We start from the raw sequence: 13,993 nt of genomic DNA, 5'->3' as shown, positions 1-13,993 counted from the left end.
TCTCCAATTGCTCTCTCTAGTTTTGGATGCTGTGAAGCTGGAAGGATTTTTGACCTGTTTTTTTTTAACTTTCATAGATTTATGATGCATAACTTTGGCAACACTGTATTGTTTTTGCTACTGAAGGCAGTTGATTAGGATGTCAAAACTCCAAATAATATGAACTATAACCCCCAAATCCCACTGGAGGTGGAAAGGAAACCTTATGTATTCAGAATAGGACCAAAGAGCAGAGAGAAGAAAGGTCAAACCATCTCTTCATAATGGGCAAAGATCATTATTAAAGAGGAGCAGCAAAACCAAATGAGGTGGATCAGCAGTGCTGATGGTATGATCTAATAAGTGACTGTGGAATATTCTACTTTAATAGGTCAGCAGCGTTTTGCTTGGTTGTGGAGGCAAGACTTGGAGACATCCATTCATTAAAGTTAGCTAAATGCATCAAAAGATTTTTTATTATTAGGAATAGGCTTCAAAAATTTTCTAGGCCAATAAAATAGAAAACATTCCCCCGAAAAAAATTTCCTTGAAAAGAAAAATGCTTAAGTTTTGTACTGGGATTGTAAGAAAAGCTGACAAAGGCTGTTACGAGTTCACCCAGACATTGTACACATGATGTGATGCATTTATTCATTTAGACACCTGCAAAATAAAAAATAATTTTGAAGTTTTTATTTACATAAATCAAACATATGGTACAAGGAAATCCTAAGCATCACTAAGAATTATTGCTTGTTTAACATGAATCAAAAGCTTTTAAGATTACAGTTTGTGTCTGACTAGTTGTAGAGATTTGCATTTTTTTTTTCACCAAAGACTTCTGTGAGAACTGCGAGGGAGGCTGGGTGCTTTGATTGTCCTACAGATAAATAGTTAGTGTTTCCAGAAAATGCCGTTACTTCTACAACTGTGGCTGAAGGAGTGCAACATAAGAAGTTCAGCTCGCAAAAACAAAAAAAAAAAAAATAAAATAAAAAAAAAATAAAAACGAAAGGGGAACAGTCCTGGAATGCAGACAAAAAGATGGCTTTGTAGTTAACATTACACACAGCAATGGCATACATTCTACGTTAGGCAGAGTAAAGTGTTAGGGTCGATTTCCTGGAATGATTTTTCTTCAAAAAAAAAAAAGAACAACAAAAAAAGAAAACAAAAACACTCATATCCATCCTGTAGCTCATCTGGGGAAAAAAAACAAGACACAGAAATTCACAGAAAACAACAAAACATTGACCGGTTGACTCAACATGCCTGCATGTTGTGTGCTGCCTACAGCTTTAGTCTCTGTACAAAATTTAGACGGTGTAAACATGAGGAGGACAGAAAAACTCTATTGGTCATCAGATGGGAAGGTTGGCACAGGTGAATTTAAACTGGGTGGGCGGGTGAGGGTATATATGCACACACAAACACAAGAAAAATATGTCTCTTCATAAACCAACCACAGCCAGAAATAAATCTTATAAAAATCCAGAAACAGCAAAAAGAAAAAAAACTCCAGTGTGAATATGGTGATAATGTGCACACAGACAGAACAAAGCACAGGAAATATTGCTTCTTCAGATTTAAATTAAATTTCAAAAATAAAGGAATGATATATTTCACCTATAGATCTTAAAGGGAAGTCTTTTTTCTGACACAGCAGGTTTACGTAAACAGACCACAAGTTCAGCTCCCAAAGAAATGGCTTTGATTGCGGTGGTTGTTTTCAGTTTTAACAGAGGGTGATGGCGCCTCCTGGTGGCTAACATAAGTAGAGGCAACGGGAGCTGGACATTCTTCCTCGGATAGGGGTCATTACGGTCCAGGTTCGTCGTGTTCCTGTCATACTTCCGTAGAGAAGAGGAGGCTTTGCCGCTTGCTGTCGGGGGCTGGAATGCTCTCCAGCTGAAGGAAATAGAGAAGGACCTGAACCTTCAAAAAGAAACACAAGGAGACGGTCACGCAAATATTCCAAACCGTACAGCGACGTGATTTGACGGAATGGGCTTTACCTGAGCCATGACCTCAAGAGACCAGCTGTCGTTCATGGAGATGGGCTGGGAGGTGGACGGGAGTTTGCTGTCTTTTTCCGAAGGTCGAAGCAAAGTGGGGCCGAAAACAGTAGCCAGATTGTGCAAAGACATTTTGTTGATGCTCTCATTTTCAGCCACCCTGTACAAACAAAGCCATCGTGGGGTTTTAGAGACTCAAACACATCCCAGTTTGTAATTCCATTGGTTTTCGCAGTAGATTAGTAATTTTGAAATCCAATTTTGTTTACATTAAAAAAAGACAAAAAGAGAGTAAAAACGAAAGAAATTTTTAAATAAAACCCACTTTTCTCTCAACAAATTGCCTGTTGAGTCACTAAAATAAGACATTACCACTACATCCCAATGATGACATTTCAACTGTTAAGGTACATCTGTCACTTTCTATGACTGTAAAATAATATGGATTGTTTTCTTGACATTTATTTAAATTGAGAATATGTTGATGCAATCAATCAATCAGTTCATGTAGCCGCTGTGCAAAATATCTATTAATGTATGCAAAATGACAGCTCATGTCAGCAGAGTGCAGTTAAATCCTCATTGATAAATCATAAACTGATTATGTGGAAAAAGGTGAGACATGCATGTCTCGCTAATGGAAAGTGGGATATTTATGATGACACAGTTGTTGGCGGCATATGTCTGCACTTCAGAGTAACAATTCAAATACATTAACATTCAAAAATACTTTACTGATCCTAAAGCCAAATGCAGGTCAAAACTGCAGCAGAAATTTTATGTTTATTTATTTATTAGGTTTATTTGGTGTTTCTTTGGTAATACAACAAAGCCTCTCCTCTGCCTAGTTAAAAAAATGGCTCCTTCACTTGTAGTTGTAAATAAAAGTGATTATATCATATTTTCCATATTTATTTTAAGAATCTCATAGTGGCATGTCTTCATTTTAGCGGCCATTTATTTACCTCTTCAGGTGATCTAGCAGAAAGATGAACGTCACCAGATTTGGCTCTGGCAGAGACAGCAGCAGGTTGAGCATGCAGCTCTCCTTCGCCACATTGTCTGAGAGAGCTGGAAGACAGAGGCAAAGGTGGATTCGCAGCCGTCAGAACACAAACTTGTCTAAGAGCGACCAACGAGTGGCGAAGACATAACAGGGTGACGACTGACCGATCCCTCCGGCGAAGTTGGGATACAACTCGTCAGTGAAGAGAGGCTCCGGCAGCTCGCGGAAATACAGCTTCAGCGTTCCAGCGATGGCGTTTACGTCCATCTCCCTCATCATCACACACACGTCCTTATTGTCTGCGGAACGCACGAGAAAAGCCGCAACTTGGCCAACTTACAATTTGTGGTAGTTTAAAAGAATGGTTCTTCTTATCCTGCCATAATGTCTGTATTGTAACTTAAGCCAAACTAACTTGAGTCAAAAGCAGCTTTCAAGGCCTGGATGTCGGTAGCAACACCGGACACTCTGTATATCCCCACTTCGTCCATCCCACGTCTCTCGATCTCCTCCACACACTGGCGAACGATGAGCGGGACTTTGGAGCGTTCGCGCCTAATCACAACAGAGACGCACAAAAAACCCAAAGCTTTACGAGGCAGATTATAAAAATATAGCAAATCTCTTTTTATCGGTGTATGTCGCGTCTCTGACACATGGAAGATCAACTGATGGATTGGATGAATTTATCTTTAAAGAGAAGATTTTCACAGTTTGTTCATCATTTTCCTCATCAAAATTTTGTGTTTTGTTTCTGTTTTTATGTGATGTCTTTTTGCAATGTTTGTGAAAACTCAAAATTGTTGAGGAGGTTCATTTGAATTTTGTCTTTTGATTTTGCTTGTGTCTTAAAGTATTTCTTCTGTCTTCTTTTTGTAAGGTTTGTAAACGTATGATTTATTGCAACATTTGAAGTGTGGCCCCAGGAAGAACAGTCTCTACTGCAGTAGAGTCTAATGGGGATCCTCTCAAACAAACAAACTGAAAATCATTTCAACATCATATCAGACACCTACTTTGTGACTACGTGGATTTTCACTCCGAAGACTCCAGACTGTTTCCGTGACGGCATTCGCTTCAAGCTGAACTCCCTGCTGGTGAACCTCATCGACAGCTTCACCTCGATCTACATCGGGTCAGAGAAAGCAGCTGATGACCATTTGGTAACATGAGATTAACCGCCTGACAGCAGACCTGAGTATCTTCCGCTGAAGCCCATCCACCCAGGCCACAGGAAATCAGCAAGACCATCGATTTTTATATAAGGAGTCGTTTCTTAAAATAAAACCCAATTTAAATTACAGTAGCTTCTGATAGCTAACTGTAGCAACGCCCTGGTGACTGGTCAAACATTTCTTCTGTAATGTGTAGATATTTCCCGCTTAGTTACTTCAAGGTTATTCTAAGGAATCATGGTGATTTAAAAAAAAAAGAAAAACTAAACATGATTTTATAATTATTGCAATTTTACAAATAATGCCCACATTTTATAGTCAACTCCAGCTTTGCATAATCCTCATTTGGAATACAACTTACCCCGTTCACAGCAATCACTGTCCTCTGCCAGTCTTTATTCTGCAGAGTTTGAGGATCCAACTACGAAAAGAGAAACAAAACAGACTTATTCTATGAGATTAGATTGATTAGATCATGTTCCACTTTTAAAAAAAAGCTATTCTTGTATTAATAATGTGGTACAATGGAATCAGTCACTCAATCTGACACAACGACCCAGGCAAGGGGTGTAATTTAGCCATGGGAATGTTAAATGATGAATAATTAGGAGAATCGCTAATGAGAGACCATCATGTCTCTGCTGCTAAGCTCTGTGCCTGCGCAATGTGGCAGATGTTCTTTCACCCAAGAAACCTTCAAATCTCATTCCAATAATCCGCTGCCCACAGAAAGAAAATCTATTTACTTACATAACATAAAAAAACAACCAGTGGCGATAGAGAGCTCTCAGCTCAACCTCAAAGATAATCAAACCCAGGAAATAAAGAAACAGAACCGTAATGGAGGTCAAACAGGAAACAACTAGTCACTGTTCACCGTATTGATATACCCCACCTCCAACTCTTTACCTTTGGTTTGAGCAGACTGTTGCGGACCCTGTCCCACAGGCGCGACCCTGAACCCGAAGCTTTCCTCACCGCCGGGTCTCCCTCGCCTTCAAACCCGCCGATGGCCCAGTCCAAGCTTTCCTCTTCATTCAGATTACTGTCTTGCATCTTTTCTGGCATTACCGTTTTACGTTTAGTCTCCAACTGACCAACAAGAAAGCGGTACTTTCCTATGAAACCCAACTAGTCTGTAAACCGGGGCACTAACAGGAGCAGAAAGGCCTCAATCCCTGAAAAACGAGCCATCGATTTGGTCTTGACGAATCTCGATTGTCTTCCTGAACTCTTGACACGACTTTCAGTGGCATCCTCTTGTCCAGCTGGCCTTGGACTCTCACCGCTTTCAGCAAAGCAACACACCGCCGCGCAGCCTGGCCAACAACGCTCACCTCCGTGTTGTTCTACTTCCCAGATGGATTTGTAGGATTAACGAGGAGAATCCCCTCCTACCCTTTCTTACCAACGTGCTCTCGCCTGCTGCTGTGAAGACTTCTGGCTGGAGGAATCTCAGGTAGATGCACAGGATCCTCTTAGACCAAGCACATATTAGTGCGAGTGACCTTTGACCCTTGAGCACTTGCCCCATCTCTGAGAGATCTAAAGAACTGCATTAAGTCCAACTTTTAAACATTAAATTAGCATTTTTGTAAGGGGAAAAAGATGTCCTGCAAACCTACCAGCTCTACTAGAGATGCAACTAATAATTATTTTGGTAATCGATTATTCTAGCAATTAATCTGATGGTTAATAGAAGATTTAAAAAAAGAATGGCACATTATGCTGATTTTTAATTTAACCATTTAAGACTTTTCAATGCAATATTAGAAATATATTAAAAGATGAAAATACAAGGGATAATTCAGTTCCTTTTTAAAATTGTAAACTTTGCATTTTGTAAAATGTAATGACAACCTATTCCTTTAGTGACAACTTGAACTTTGTTTTGCAAAGGATTCATCAATAGCTAAAAAATACTTCATCACCATGTGAAAAGCTTAATATAACATCAATACACACTGATTTATTATTATTTTCACCAGCTAATAATTGGATAGCAAAGATTTTTTTTTTTTTACAGACTTTGAACAGAGTGAAGCTACAACTATACCACCAGATGAGTTCTGGGTAGAAAACATTTACAAGAAGGTTTTGTTGTTTTAATTTAGAATAAAAAATATATACATTTTTTAGCAGTTTTGACTTAATTACTGCTCCGAGTGTGTTCTTTCAGCAAATAGCATCGCCTTGTTTTGAGTCTATACTCTAGTTATTGATTAATTGATGACTAAATTAGTTGAAATTCATTTGAATAATCGATTTATCATGATTAATCGTTTCAGACCTAATTTAAACCTTACAACTGGTTGTGTCTCCCAGAGACTGAGAATGTCCTAAAGAAGCGTGATACAAACGGGAATGTTGTTTTAAGAGCAGCTTTTGTGTTTGCAGGGCTAAGATTGCAGTGAAAAAGAAGCAATAAGTAGTTTTTATTATTGCTTTTACCGCTATCCAAACAGAACCACAAAATATGAGAATGAAAGTTCCTTTTCGCCCTTGAGGCTCCTCTCTTTGGAGGCTCTCCTGTGGTTTGACCCACCTGTCCCCAGCAGGAAAATCCCTTTGTCGGCTGATCAACAAGCAACCACTATCTCGCCCTTCAGCAGAGCGATGCCAGGAGCCACATTTGGTCGACCCGAAGTCTAATCCAGCCTCTGTCACAACACTCAATCAGGAGGTCGAGCGCCGCTGACCCTGCAGCAGCCTCATGACTCACTTCTTGTAAAGCAGCAAAAGGCCCTTGAAGGGGGGATTAGCCGACAAAGACGCCAACGTAGAACAACTGCCATCTCGAGACTGGAGCAGGGGCATCCAAATTGCGGCCCAGGGGCCATTTGCACAGTTTAAATATAACTCGTAACCATGGGAAGTTGGTACAGTTGGACAATTTTGTTTAAAATTTGTTTTAGTTTGACAAATTTAACAGAAATAAAAACAATCTTTGGTACAACAAGTGCTATCTTATTTATTGACCAGATGACAAAAGTTTTTGTGTGATAAAAAGCTGTATAGAAATAATCTTTATTCCTCTGGAGTTAATACTGCCAAAGAGGTGAAGCTTAATTTGTTTTGTTTGTCTTTTACTTATATAATTCCTATATAATGATATTTATGAAAAAATTCAGGTCTTTATGTTAATATGACTGTTCATATATGAGCAGTGATGGCATAGTTACTTTGAAAAAGTAACTTTAGTCGGATTACTGATTACTCCTTGAAAAAATGACTTAGATTGCTGACTACTTGATTTGGAAAGTAACTAAGTTACAAGTAACTTTTGAGTTAGTTTCAGCAGCTGCTAATAACAACGCTCCACCACCTGTAAAAATTACATTGATCTTGGTCAATACTTAATTGAAAGTTATTTTATAATAGTAACATCAACAATATATCTCCACTTATAAGGTTGAACTGAAGGGGAGATTGTTTAATGGTTACAACAGTACAAAAAAACCCTTTTGCAATTTGTGTGTTCCAGTATCGTCTGGAAAACTGTAAGAAGGATTTTATAACCCCCACCCTGAAAAAAGTGGTCCCACATCAGTAATTCATATGCATTTTACACTGCATGAGACAATCAAAGCTAATTTTCAATAAAATGCATTTCAATAATATTTAGAAGCCATTTTGGGGAGCTGTGATTCCATAAGTCCCAAAAAATCTAGTGGAAGTAAATCAGTGCAGTCTGAATCCCCAGCAAATCACTGAAACCACTTCTTGTAACTTGCTTTACTCTCTTCTACCTTTATTTGTCCTTTGGCCACAATCTTGTCCGTCATCTCTCCCTCCTCTTTGCTCTGCTTGGTTTTGGCGCAGCACTTCTCATAGCACAGCAGCCTCAGGGTCTGAGAGCCCTCCAACTCAATCTCAAACTCCTTGCAGTGGAAACAGTGCAAATCAAATTATGTAAGCCTTATCCCCTTTCATGAGGCTTACTTAAATGACTGATTTGCTATGCATTTCTGGAAAGCAGCCTCACCTCGTTCCAGTTGGGCTCTGTGGAGTCTCTGTGCACACGGGTCTTGGCTTTGTTGACGAAGTAGCCATAGGAATCCACCTCCAGGGAGCAGTAGAGATCTAAAAGCGGAACAGCGTCAAAGTGAAACTAAAGCACTAAGGATCTGTGTTAATCATCTGGCTGAGACACACACTACACCACGTGTAGTGGCACAAGGGCCAAATCTGCCCCCTATAATGCTTTATGTGGGTCTCTATGTCCATAGGGACACATAAGTTAAAGATCAAAATATCTCAGTGTTTAGTGATTCAATTCAGAAATGATTTTTTTTCTATTAAAACAGTCTAGAGATTCTTTTTAAATGATGTGATCGACAAGAGGAAAAGACAGTGTAAACAAACAAAGGAGGAAGTATTACGTGTTTTCCAGGCAGATCGTGCCATTTTACAACATAATCCAGTAACTTTTTATTCAGTAGTTATAAAAAGGTTGCATATGCCAAATATGACTTAAAATAAAATTTACTTCCCAATTTAACAATTAGGAATTGGGACTCTGCCTCTTTAAGAAACTCCTGCTCTTTCTGAGACTCCACCTTCAGGAAGTTGCCACAACATGGCTCCTCTATTGGCCCTTTAACAACGTTTTTACCAACGTTTCACTGAAAAGTAGCTCCTATTATGAACTCATAAGGCGTGCCATCACAGCAGGAGTTTGCCAATTGCTTGACAACCTGGTTGAAAAACGTATCACGATATGTGCATTTTATATCACACCATAATGATATGGTCGAATTAATTATTGATTAGTGATTAATCAATAATTAATTCGTTTTTGTTTTAAATATCTGAAATACTGCCAAACTTCTGTCACCTTTCTTGTCCTTCCCACAGTTTTCGCTCCACATCATTGTTTTTCATTTTTAAGCAGTTATAATAACATGAAACTGCTGCCGCACAAGTCACTTAACGGGTTGTTGCTAGGCAACCAAAGAGTGATTGACTTCGGTGATGAAACCAACTTTGTTTCGCAAGTGAAGAGAAGTTGAGCAGATGAAACCTTCTTCCTACATCCCCCAGAATGCAGTGCAGCTCTGCATCACTGGTCAGTGAATATTCTATAAATTGAGTATTGAATATTATATCCAGTGTATTATCTATTCATACTGATCCTGTGTCTATAGTGATATGCACTGTTATCGATTCACAGCCCTACCAGCCTTACTTCAAGTTCTTGTCTTGAACTCAAGACTAGAATTATAATTTATAATAATGATATATGCTACATTTGTGAGCACAAATATAGCTAAATAGTACAACAAAATCTGATTGCAAAAAAAAAAAGAAAAAAGAAAAAGAAAAAAAAAATCACTAAAACAACTGCAAAATCCTGCAGGGACTGACCAATGTCAAAGTATGTTCACTACATTTGATTTTAAAAAGAAGCTATCAAATGCAGACCACAACAATTTTTCAATATTTTAGCAGTTTATTAATAGGTTTTATCAATACAGCCTGGCCCTTTGAGAACCCTTATGATCTTGATATGAACCAAAATAAAATGAGTTTGCTGCCTCTGTGCTACACTGTTGAAGTGTCTCTGAGGCAGCGTGATGCCTCTGGACAAACAGCAATCTCTGTTCCTGTCTTGTTTTTACTCGTCTACTCTCAGTCTCAGTCTGTCAGACAGCATCTCTGACACAAATAGCTTTTTGTGATATGGAGAAAGGCAGCTTGTACACAGCGTTCCTGACTGACCCCACCTGTTCCCCTCCCAGCTGGCAGTTCCACAGAGAGCAACACCAAAAGCGAAATCATCAGGGATCATGATCTCTGATCAAATACAAAAGATAAGGACTGCTTACTCAAGCTTTGCTTGAGTCCAGAGGCAGAGTGGACGATGACGTTCAGGAAGCCGTACAAGCCAGAAGATTCGTCATCTGTGTAGAAGGAATTTAGGTTAATGACAGAAATACAAAGCATTGTTTATTCAAATGAACTGGATGAAAAGCGGCAAAGTGGGTGCCTCACCTTCCTTATTCATGGTCATTGGGATAGAGTGAACAGTTTGGAGCTTCACGCATGAGTTTGTGAGCATCTGCAGCTCCAGAGAGGTCAAGGAGAAGCTCTTAAAGCCTGAAAGATGCCATTTTGGGGCAAGAGAGAGAAGTGAGATCACAGCTGCTAAAGGCCAACAAAAAAAAAAAGGTTTAAAAAACAGAATGAAACTTACACTTCTTCTGCTGCTCGCGAATTATCTCCCTCCACTCTGCCCGCTCGTAATCAGAGGAGATGAGAAATGTGAATCCCTGAAAGACAAAAAGCAGGAAAAACAGTCGTCATGGAGGCAGAAGCTAAACTTAAAACATTGTCACCTGAAATCTTCAACAGATAAACACAGAGGTGTTTTAAACCCCTGTCAGTAGCTGATTTCCTTACAAAACTTTGTCTATATTCTACTACTGTTGAAAAAAAACCTAAATTTCAAAATTGCAGTGTTTCCATTAAATAAGAAATTAAAATAAAATCTCATGTAAATAACCTTGTTCACGCAACAACTCATTAAAAATCGTGATGGCGGCAGAAACAAACAGTTAGATTATATATGTTCTTAATTTATCCACGGCCCTCAGCCAATCAGAGGAGACATTGACATGTTATTCAGGTTTTGGAGACACAAGCCCTGCCTACTTGGAAGTGGCTATTTATGCAGCGTTTTGGGGAAATTGTAGTCAGAAATTTTAAAGAAGAGCTGAAGATTCATCATGTTGGAATGACACACGACTTTTATAAACTGTGTGATGCAGTGACAGCTCTGGTTGATACAGCTGCCCCTTGTCCAAAAATCTCCAGAAACAAACCACCATCGTCCCTCCATTTCCCATCGTCTTCTTCAACATTTCTCCCAGTAGAGAATGTAAAAAAAAATGTGTTCCTGTTGCAGCTTTGTGAAATTCAACTTTGCGTAAAAACTTTTGAATCAAATAAAGTTTTTTTTTTTTTTAATTGGTGCAACGTCATGGTTAATGGGTTAGTAGCGAGTGTGACCCACTTTGCCGTTTCTGTTGGCCACTCTGAATGCCATGTTGGGGGACATGAGCAGCAGCAGCGACTCTTGCTCAGACAACTTCTTCTTCAGCCGCTCTATGACTTTAGCTCCTTTCGTCGTCCGCTACAGATGAAAAAAAAAAAAGGAAGAGAGTTATCACTCTGCAGACTTGATGCTTTGCTCCAGTCACACTCTACTGTTTAAGTTCCTCATGCTGTTTTTGAATCCTTTGTTCCACAAAACCTGCTTGTGTTTTGGTGTTTGTGGGTTGAATTATCCTCACCCTCTCTCTCTGGATTTCATTCTTGATCTGCGAAATCTTGATCTTCATCGCATCAATCTCCTCGTCCTGGACCAGAGGGATGGGACTGGACTCACAGTCATCAATGGTTTGGAAGGTCACGTCGGCCAGCGGGATGTACCATTTGCAGTCATACTGTTGCCCTTTTCTTTAAGACGACACACATATTAAAACTTCTCAAGGCTCCCCATCATGATAATGTGTTTCTGTGCCTCATTAAATGTGTTTTGAACTGATGCTTGAGTTATAGGCCCGAGCAGCTAAGCGCTGCGAAGGCCTATTGTTTCTGTACTGTTTCTTATTAGGCCCGAGCAGCTAAGCGCTGCGAAGGCCTATTGTTTTCCTATTGTTTATTATTATTATTATTATTATTCTTCCACCCAAATGAATTGGCTTTCTGGGGGCTTTATCATATTCAAAAACTCACCAAACTTGGCGGAGGCCTTAAGCCTGTTTAAAATTTACGTATTTTAAAGTCGTCGCAAAAATTGCAACAGAAATGTCTCTACGGCGCCACCTAGAATTGGAAAAACACCCTTTTTTACCCTCTGCTATTCACTTACTTTATCGTAGAGACATGAAATTTGGTACACTTGTAGAGCTCCCCAAGACGCTCAAAATTTATAATTAATGTCATAGTGCAAGTATCACAGGAAGTCAACCATTTTTGATTGAAGTTCCCATTTTGACCCCATTTTTGCCGATTTTTGCCTTTACAGCCTTTGTATTTGATCTATCTCCTCCTATGGATTTTGATTGATCGACGTCAAACTTGGTCAGTCTGTTCATAAGGCATGTCCCATCTAAAGTTATCTAAACGGTGAGTTTTTGAGTATGCTGAAGGGGGTTAGCAGGGTCAAGTTCACCTACTCGCCATAAATAAATAAACTGCTATATCTCCTACACAGAAACTCACAGAAGCATCAAAGTTTCTGTGATTGATCATCATCGGGTGTCCTACAATACCCTATGGTCGAATGATGACATCACTTAGGCCACGCCCCCTGAGAACAGGAAGTGTAATGTTTTACTGTGAACTGTCGCTATCTGACCCCTTTGACCTCATCAACATGAAACTGTGCCCAGACACAGAAAACATGTTGGTGTATTGAGGATTCCAACCCCGACCAGCTTCGATAGAGCAGGTGGGCATGGTGGCGTGGCGAAGTGACCTGTAACGCCATCGCCATACGTTTGGCTCTCAATTCCACATTTTCGGGCCCAGCTGCTGCAAACTCATAAGGATGGACCCTCATCCACTCCTCGACAGGAATCCATCACAATATTTGGTGGGCGTAGCCTAATTTCTCTATAGCGCCCCCTAGAAAACTTTAAATGATCAGTCCCAAGCCATGCTTTAACCTACAAATACGAAACTTTGTACACATGTGTACCTTGTCAACGTACAAAAAAGTCTCTTGGAGCCATGGTCTAAACCCCACAGGAAGTCGGCCATTTTGGATTCAAGTCGGTTTTTGACCCCATTTTTGCCGTTTACAGCCTTCATATTTGATGTATCTCCTCCTAGGGATTTTGATTGATCGGCTTCAAACTCGGTCAGTCTGTTCATAAGGCATGTCTCATCTAAAGTTATCTAAACGGTGAGTTTTTGAGTATGCTGAAGGGGGTTAGCAGGGGTCAAAGTTCACCTACTCGCCGTAAAAAAATAACTGTTATATCTCCTACACAAACTCACACAGGTACCAAAATTACTGTTGTTGATCATCATCGGGTCTACTACAATACCCTATGGTCAAATGATGACATCACTTAGGCCACGCCCCTGAGAACAGGAAGTGTCATGTTTTACTGTCAATGGTCGCTATCTGACCCCTTTGACCTCATCAACATGAACTGTGCCCAGTCACAGAAGACATTGGTGTATTGAGGATTCCAACCCGACCAGCTTCTATGGAGCAGGTGGGCGTGGCGGCGTGGCGAAGTGACCTGTAACGCCATTGCCATACGTTTGGCTCTCAATTTTATTTTTAAGTTTTATTTTTTTTAATAATTTTGTTTTGTGGGTTAGAGTACAAACATTCATTAATTTTGGCTAGAAATAATACAAACATCGTCATTCAGCAAAACCTTTATTGTGTTACTCAGCTCCGCTGAGTAACACATTCTGGTCAGTGTTGATGGAGTACGACTGGCCCCTGGTGGCGCAATACTGGTACTGCTGGCGCAATACCATTATTGCGCCAGCAGGAGTCACTGGTACTCCATCAATGAGAAAACAAATCAAGTTCGGTTTTTTTCGGACGGCCGTGAAAACGTTTCCAGCGCGTCTGCCGTGAGATTTCCAAAAGGACAGCGATTACATTTAACCTGAAATGTTATATGTAAGCCCTAAGATAATTTTTGTTGGCTTAAAACACGGAGTAAATGTAGCGTTTGTTAATGACTGTTATTTCCTACCGCAAGTAAATGCATCATTTCCCTAGTCTCTGCCTTAATGGCCAGTCAAGGGCAAAACAAATTTAAGCAATTTGATTGGTTGAGAAG

The 13,993-nt window shown here is 39.8% G+C and overlaps 1 protein-coding gene across 2 annotated transcripts in view; it reads right to left on the bottom strand.

Annotated features, from left to right (window-relative positions):
• Window positions 1-657: 657 nt before the first annotated feature.
• Window positions 658-13,993, bottom strand: part of si:dkey-91m11.5 (PH_BCR_vertebrate and RhoGAP_Bcr domain-containing protein) — a 49,884-nt gene continuing 36,548 nt past the window's right edge. For both annotated transcript variants that reach the window (XM_055050505.1, XM_055050506.1), the window contains exons 10-23: window positions 11,471-11,636; window positions 11,191-11,310; window positions 10,372-10,447; window positions 10,170-10,274; window positions 10,004-10,078; window positions 8,161-8,258; window positions 7,925-8,056; window positions 4,537-4,596; window positions 4,017-4,126; window positions 3,416-3,555; window positions 3,165-3,299; window positions 2,960-3,065; window positions 1,995-2,154; window positions 658-1,914 (exon numbers count right to left, since the gene is read on the bottom strand). In XM_055050505.1, coding sequence (XP_054906480.1) covers window positions 1,825-1,914; window positions 1,995-2,154; window positions 2,960-3,065; window positions 3,165-3,299; window positions 3,416-3,555; window positions 4,017-4,126; window positions 4,537-4,596; window positions 7,925-8,056; window positions 8,161-8,258; window positions 10,004-10,078; window positions 10,170-10,274; window positions 10,372-10,447; window positions 11,191-11,310; window positions 11,471-11,636 — 1,573 coding nt within the window. In that variant the 3' untranslated portion in view covers window positions 658-1,824. The remainder of the gene's footprint in view (window positions 1,915-1,994; window positions 2,155-2,959; window positions 3,066-3,164; window positions 3,300-3,415; window positions 3,556-4,016; window positions 4,127-4,536; window positions 4,597-7,924; window positions 8,057-8,160; window positions 8,259-10,003; window positions 10,079-10,169; window positions 10,275-10,371; window positions 10,448-11,190; window positions 11,311-11,470; window positions 11,637-13,993) is intronic.

The sequence above is a fragment of the Poeciliopsis prolifica genome, unplaced genomic scaffold (assembly GCF_027474105.1).
Source record: "Poeciliopsis prolifica strain line A6 unplaced genomic scaffold, Auburn_PproV2 SCAFFOLD031, whole genome shotgun sequence".
Taxonomy (NCBI): domain Eukaryota; kingdom Metazoa; phylum Chordata; class Actinopteri; order Cyprinodontiformes; family Poeciliidae; genus Poeciliopsis; species Poeciliopsis prolifica.
The sequence above is the reverse complement of the archived record's forward strand: the minus strand, read 5'-3'. Positions and strand labels throughout refer to the sequence as shown.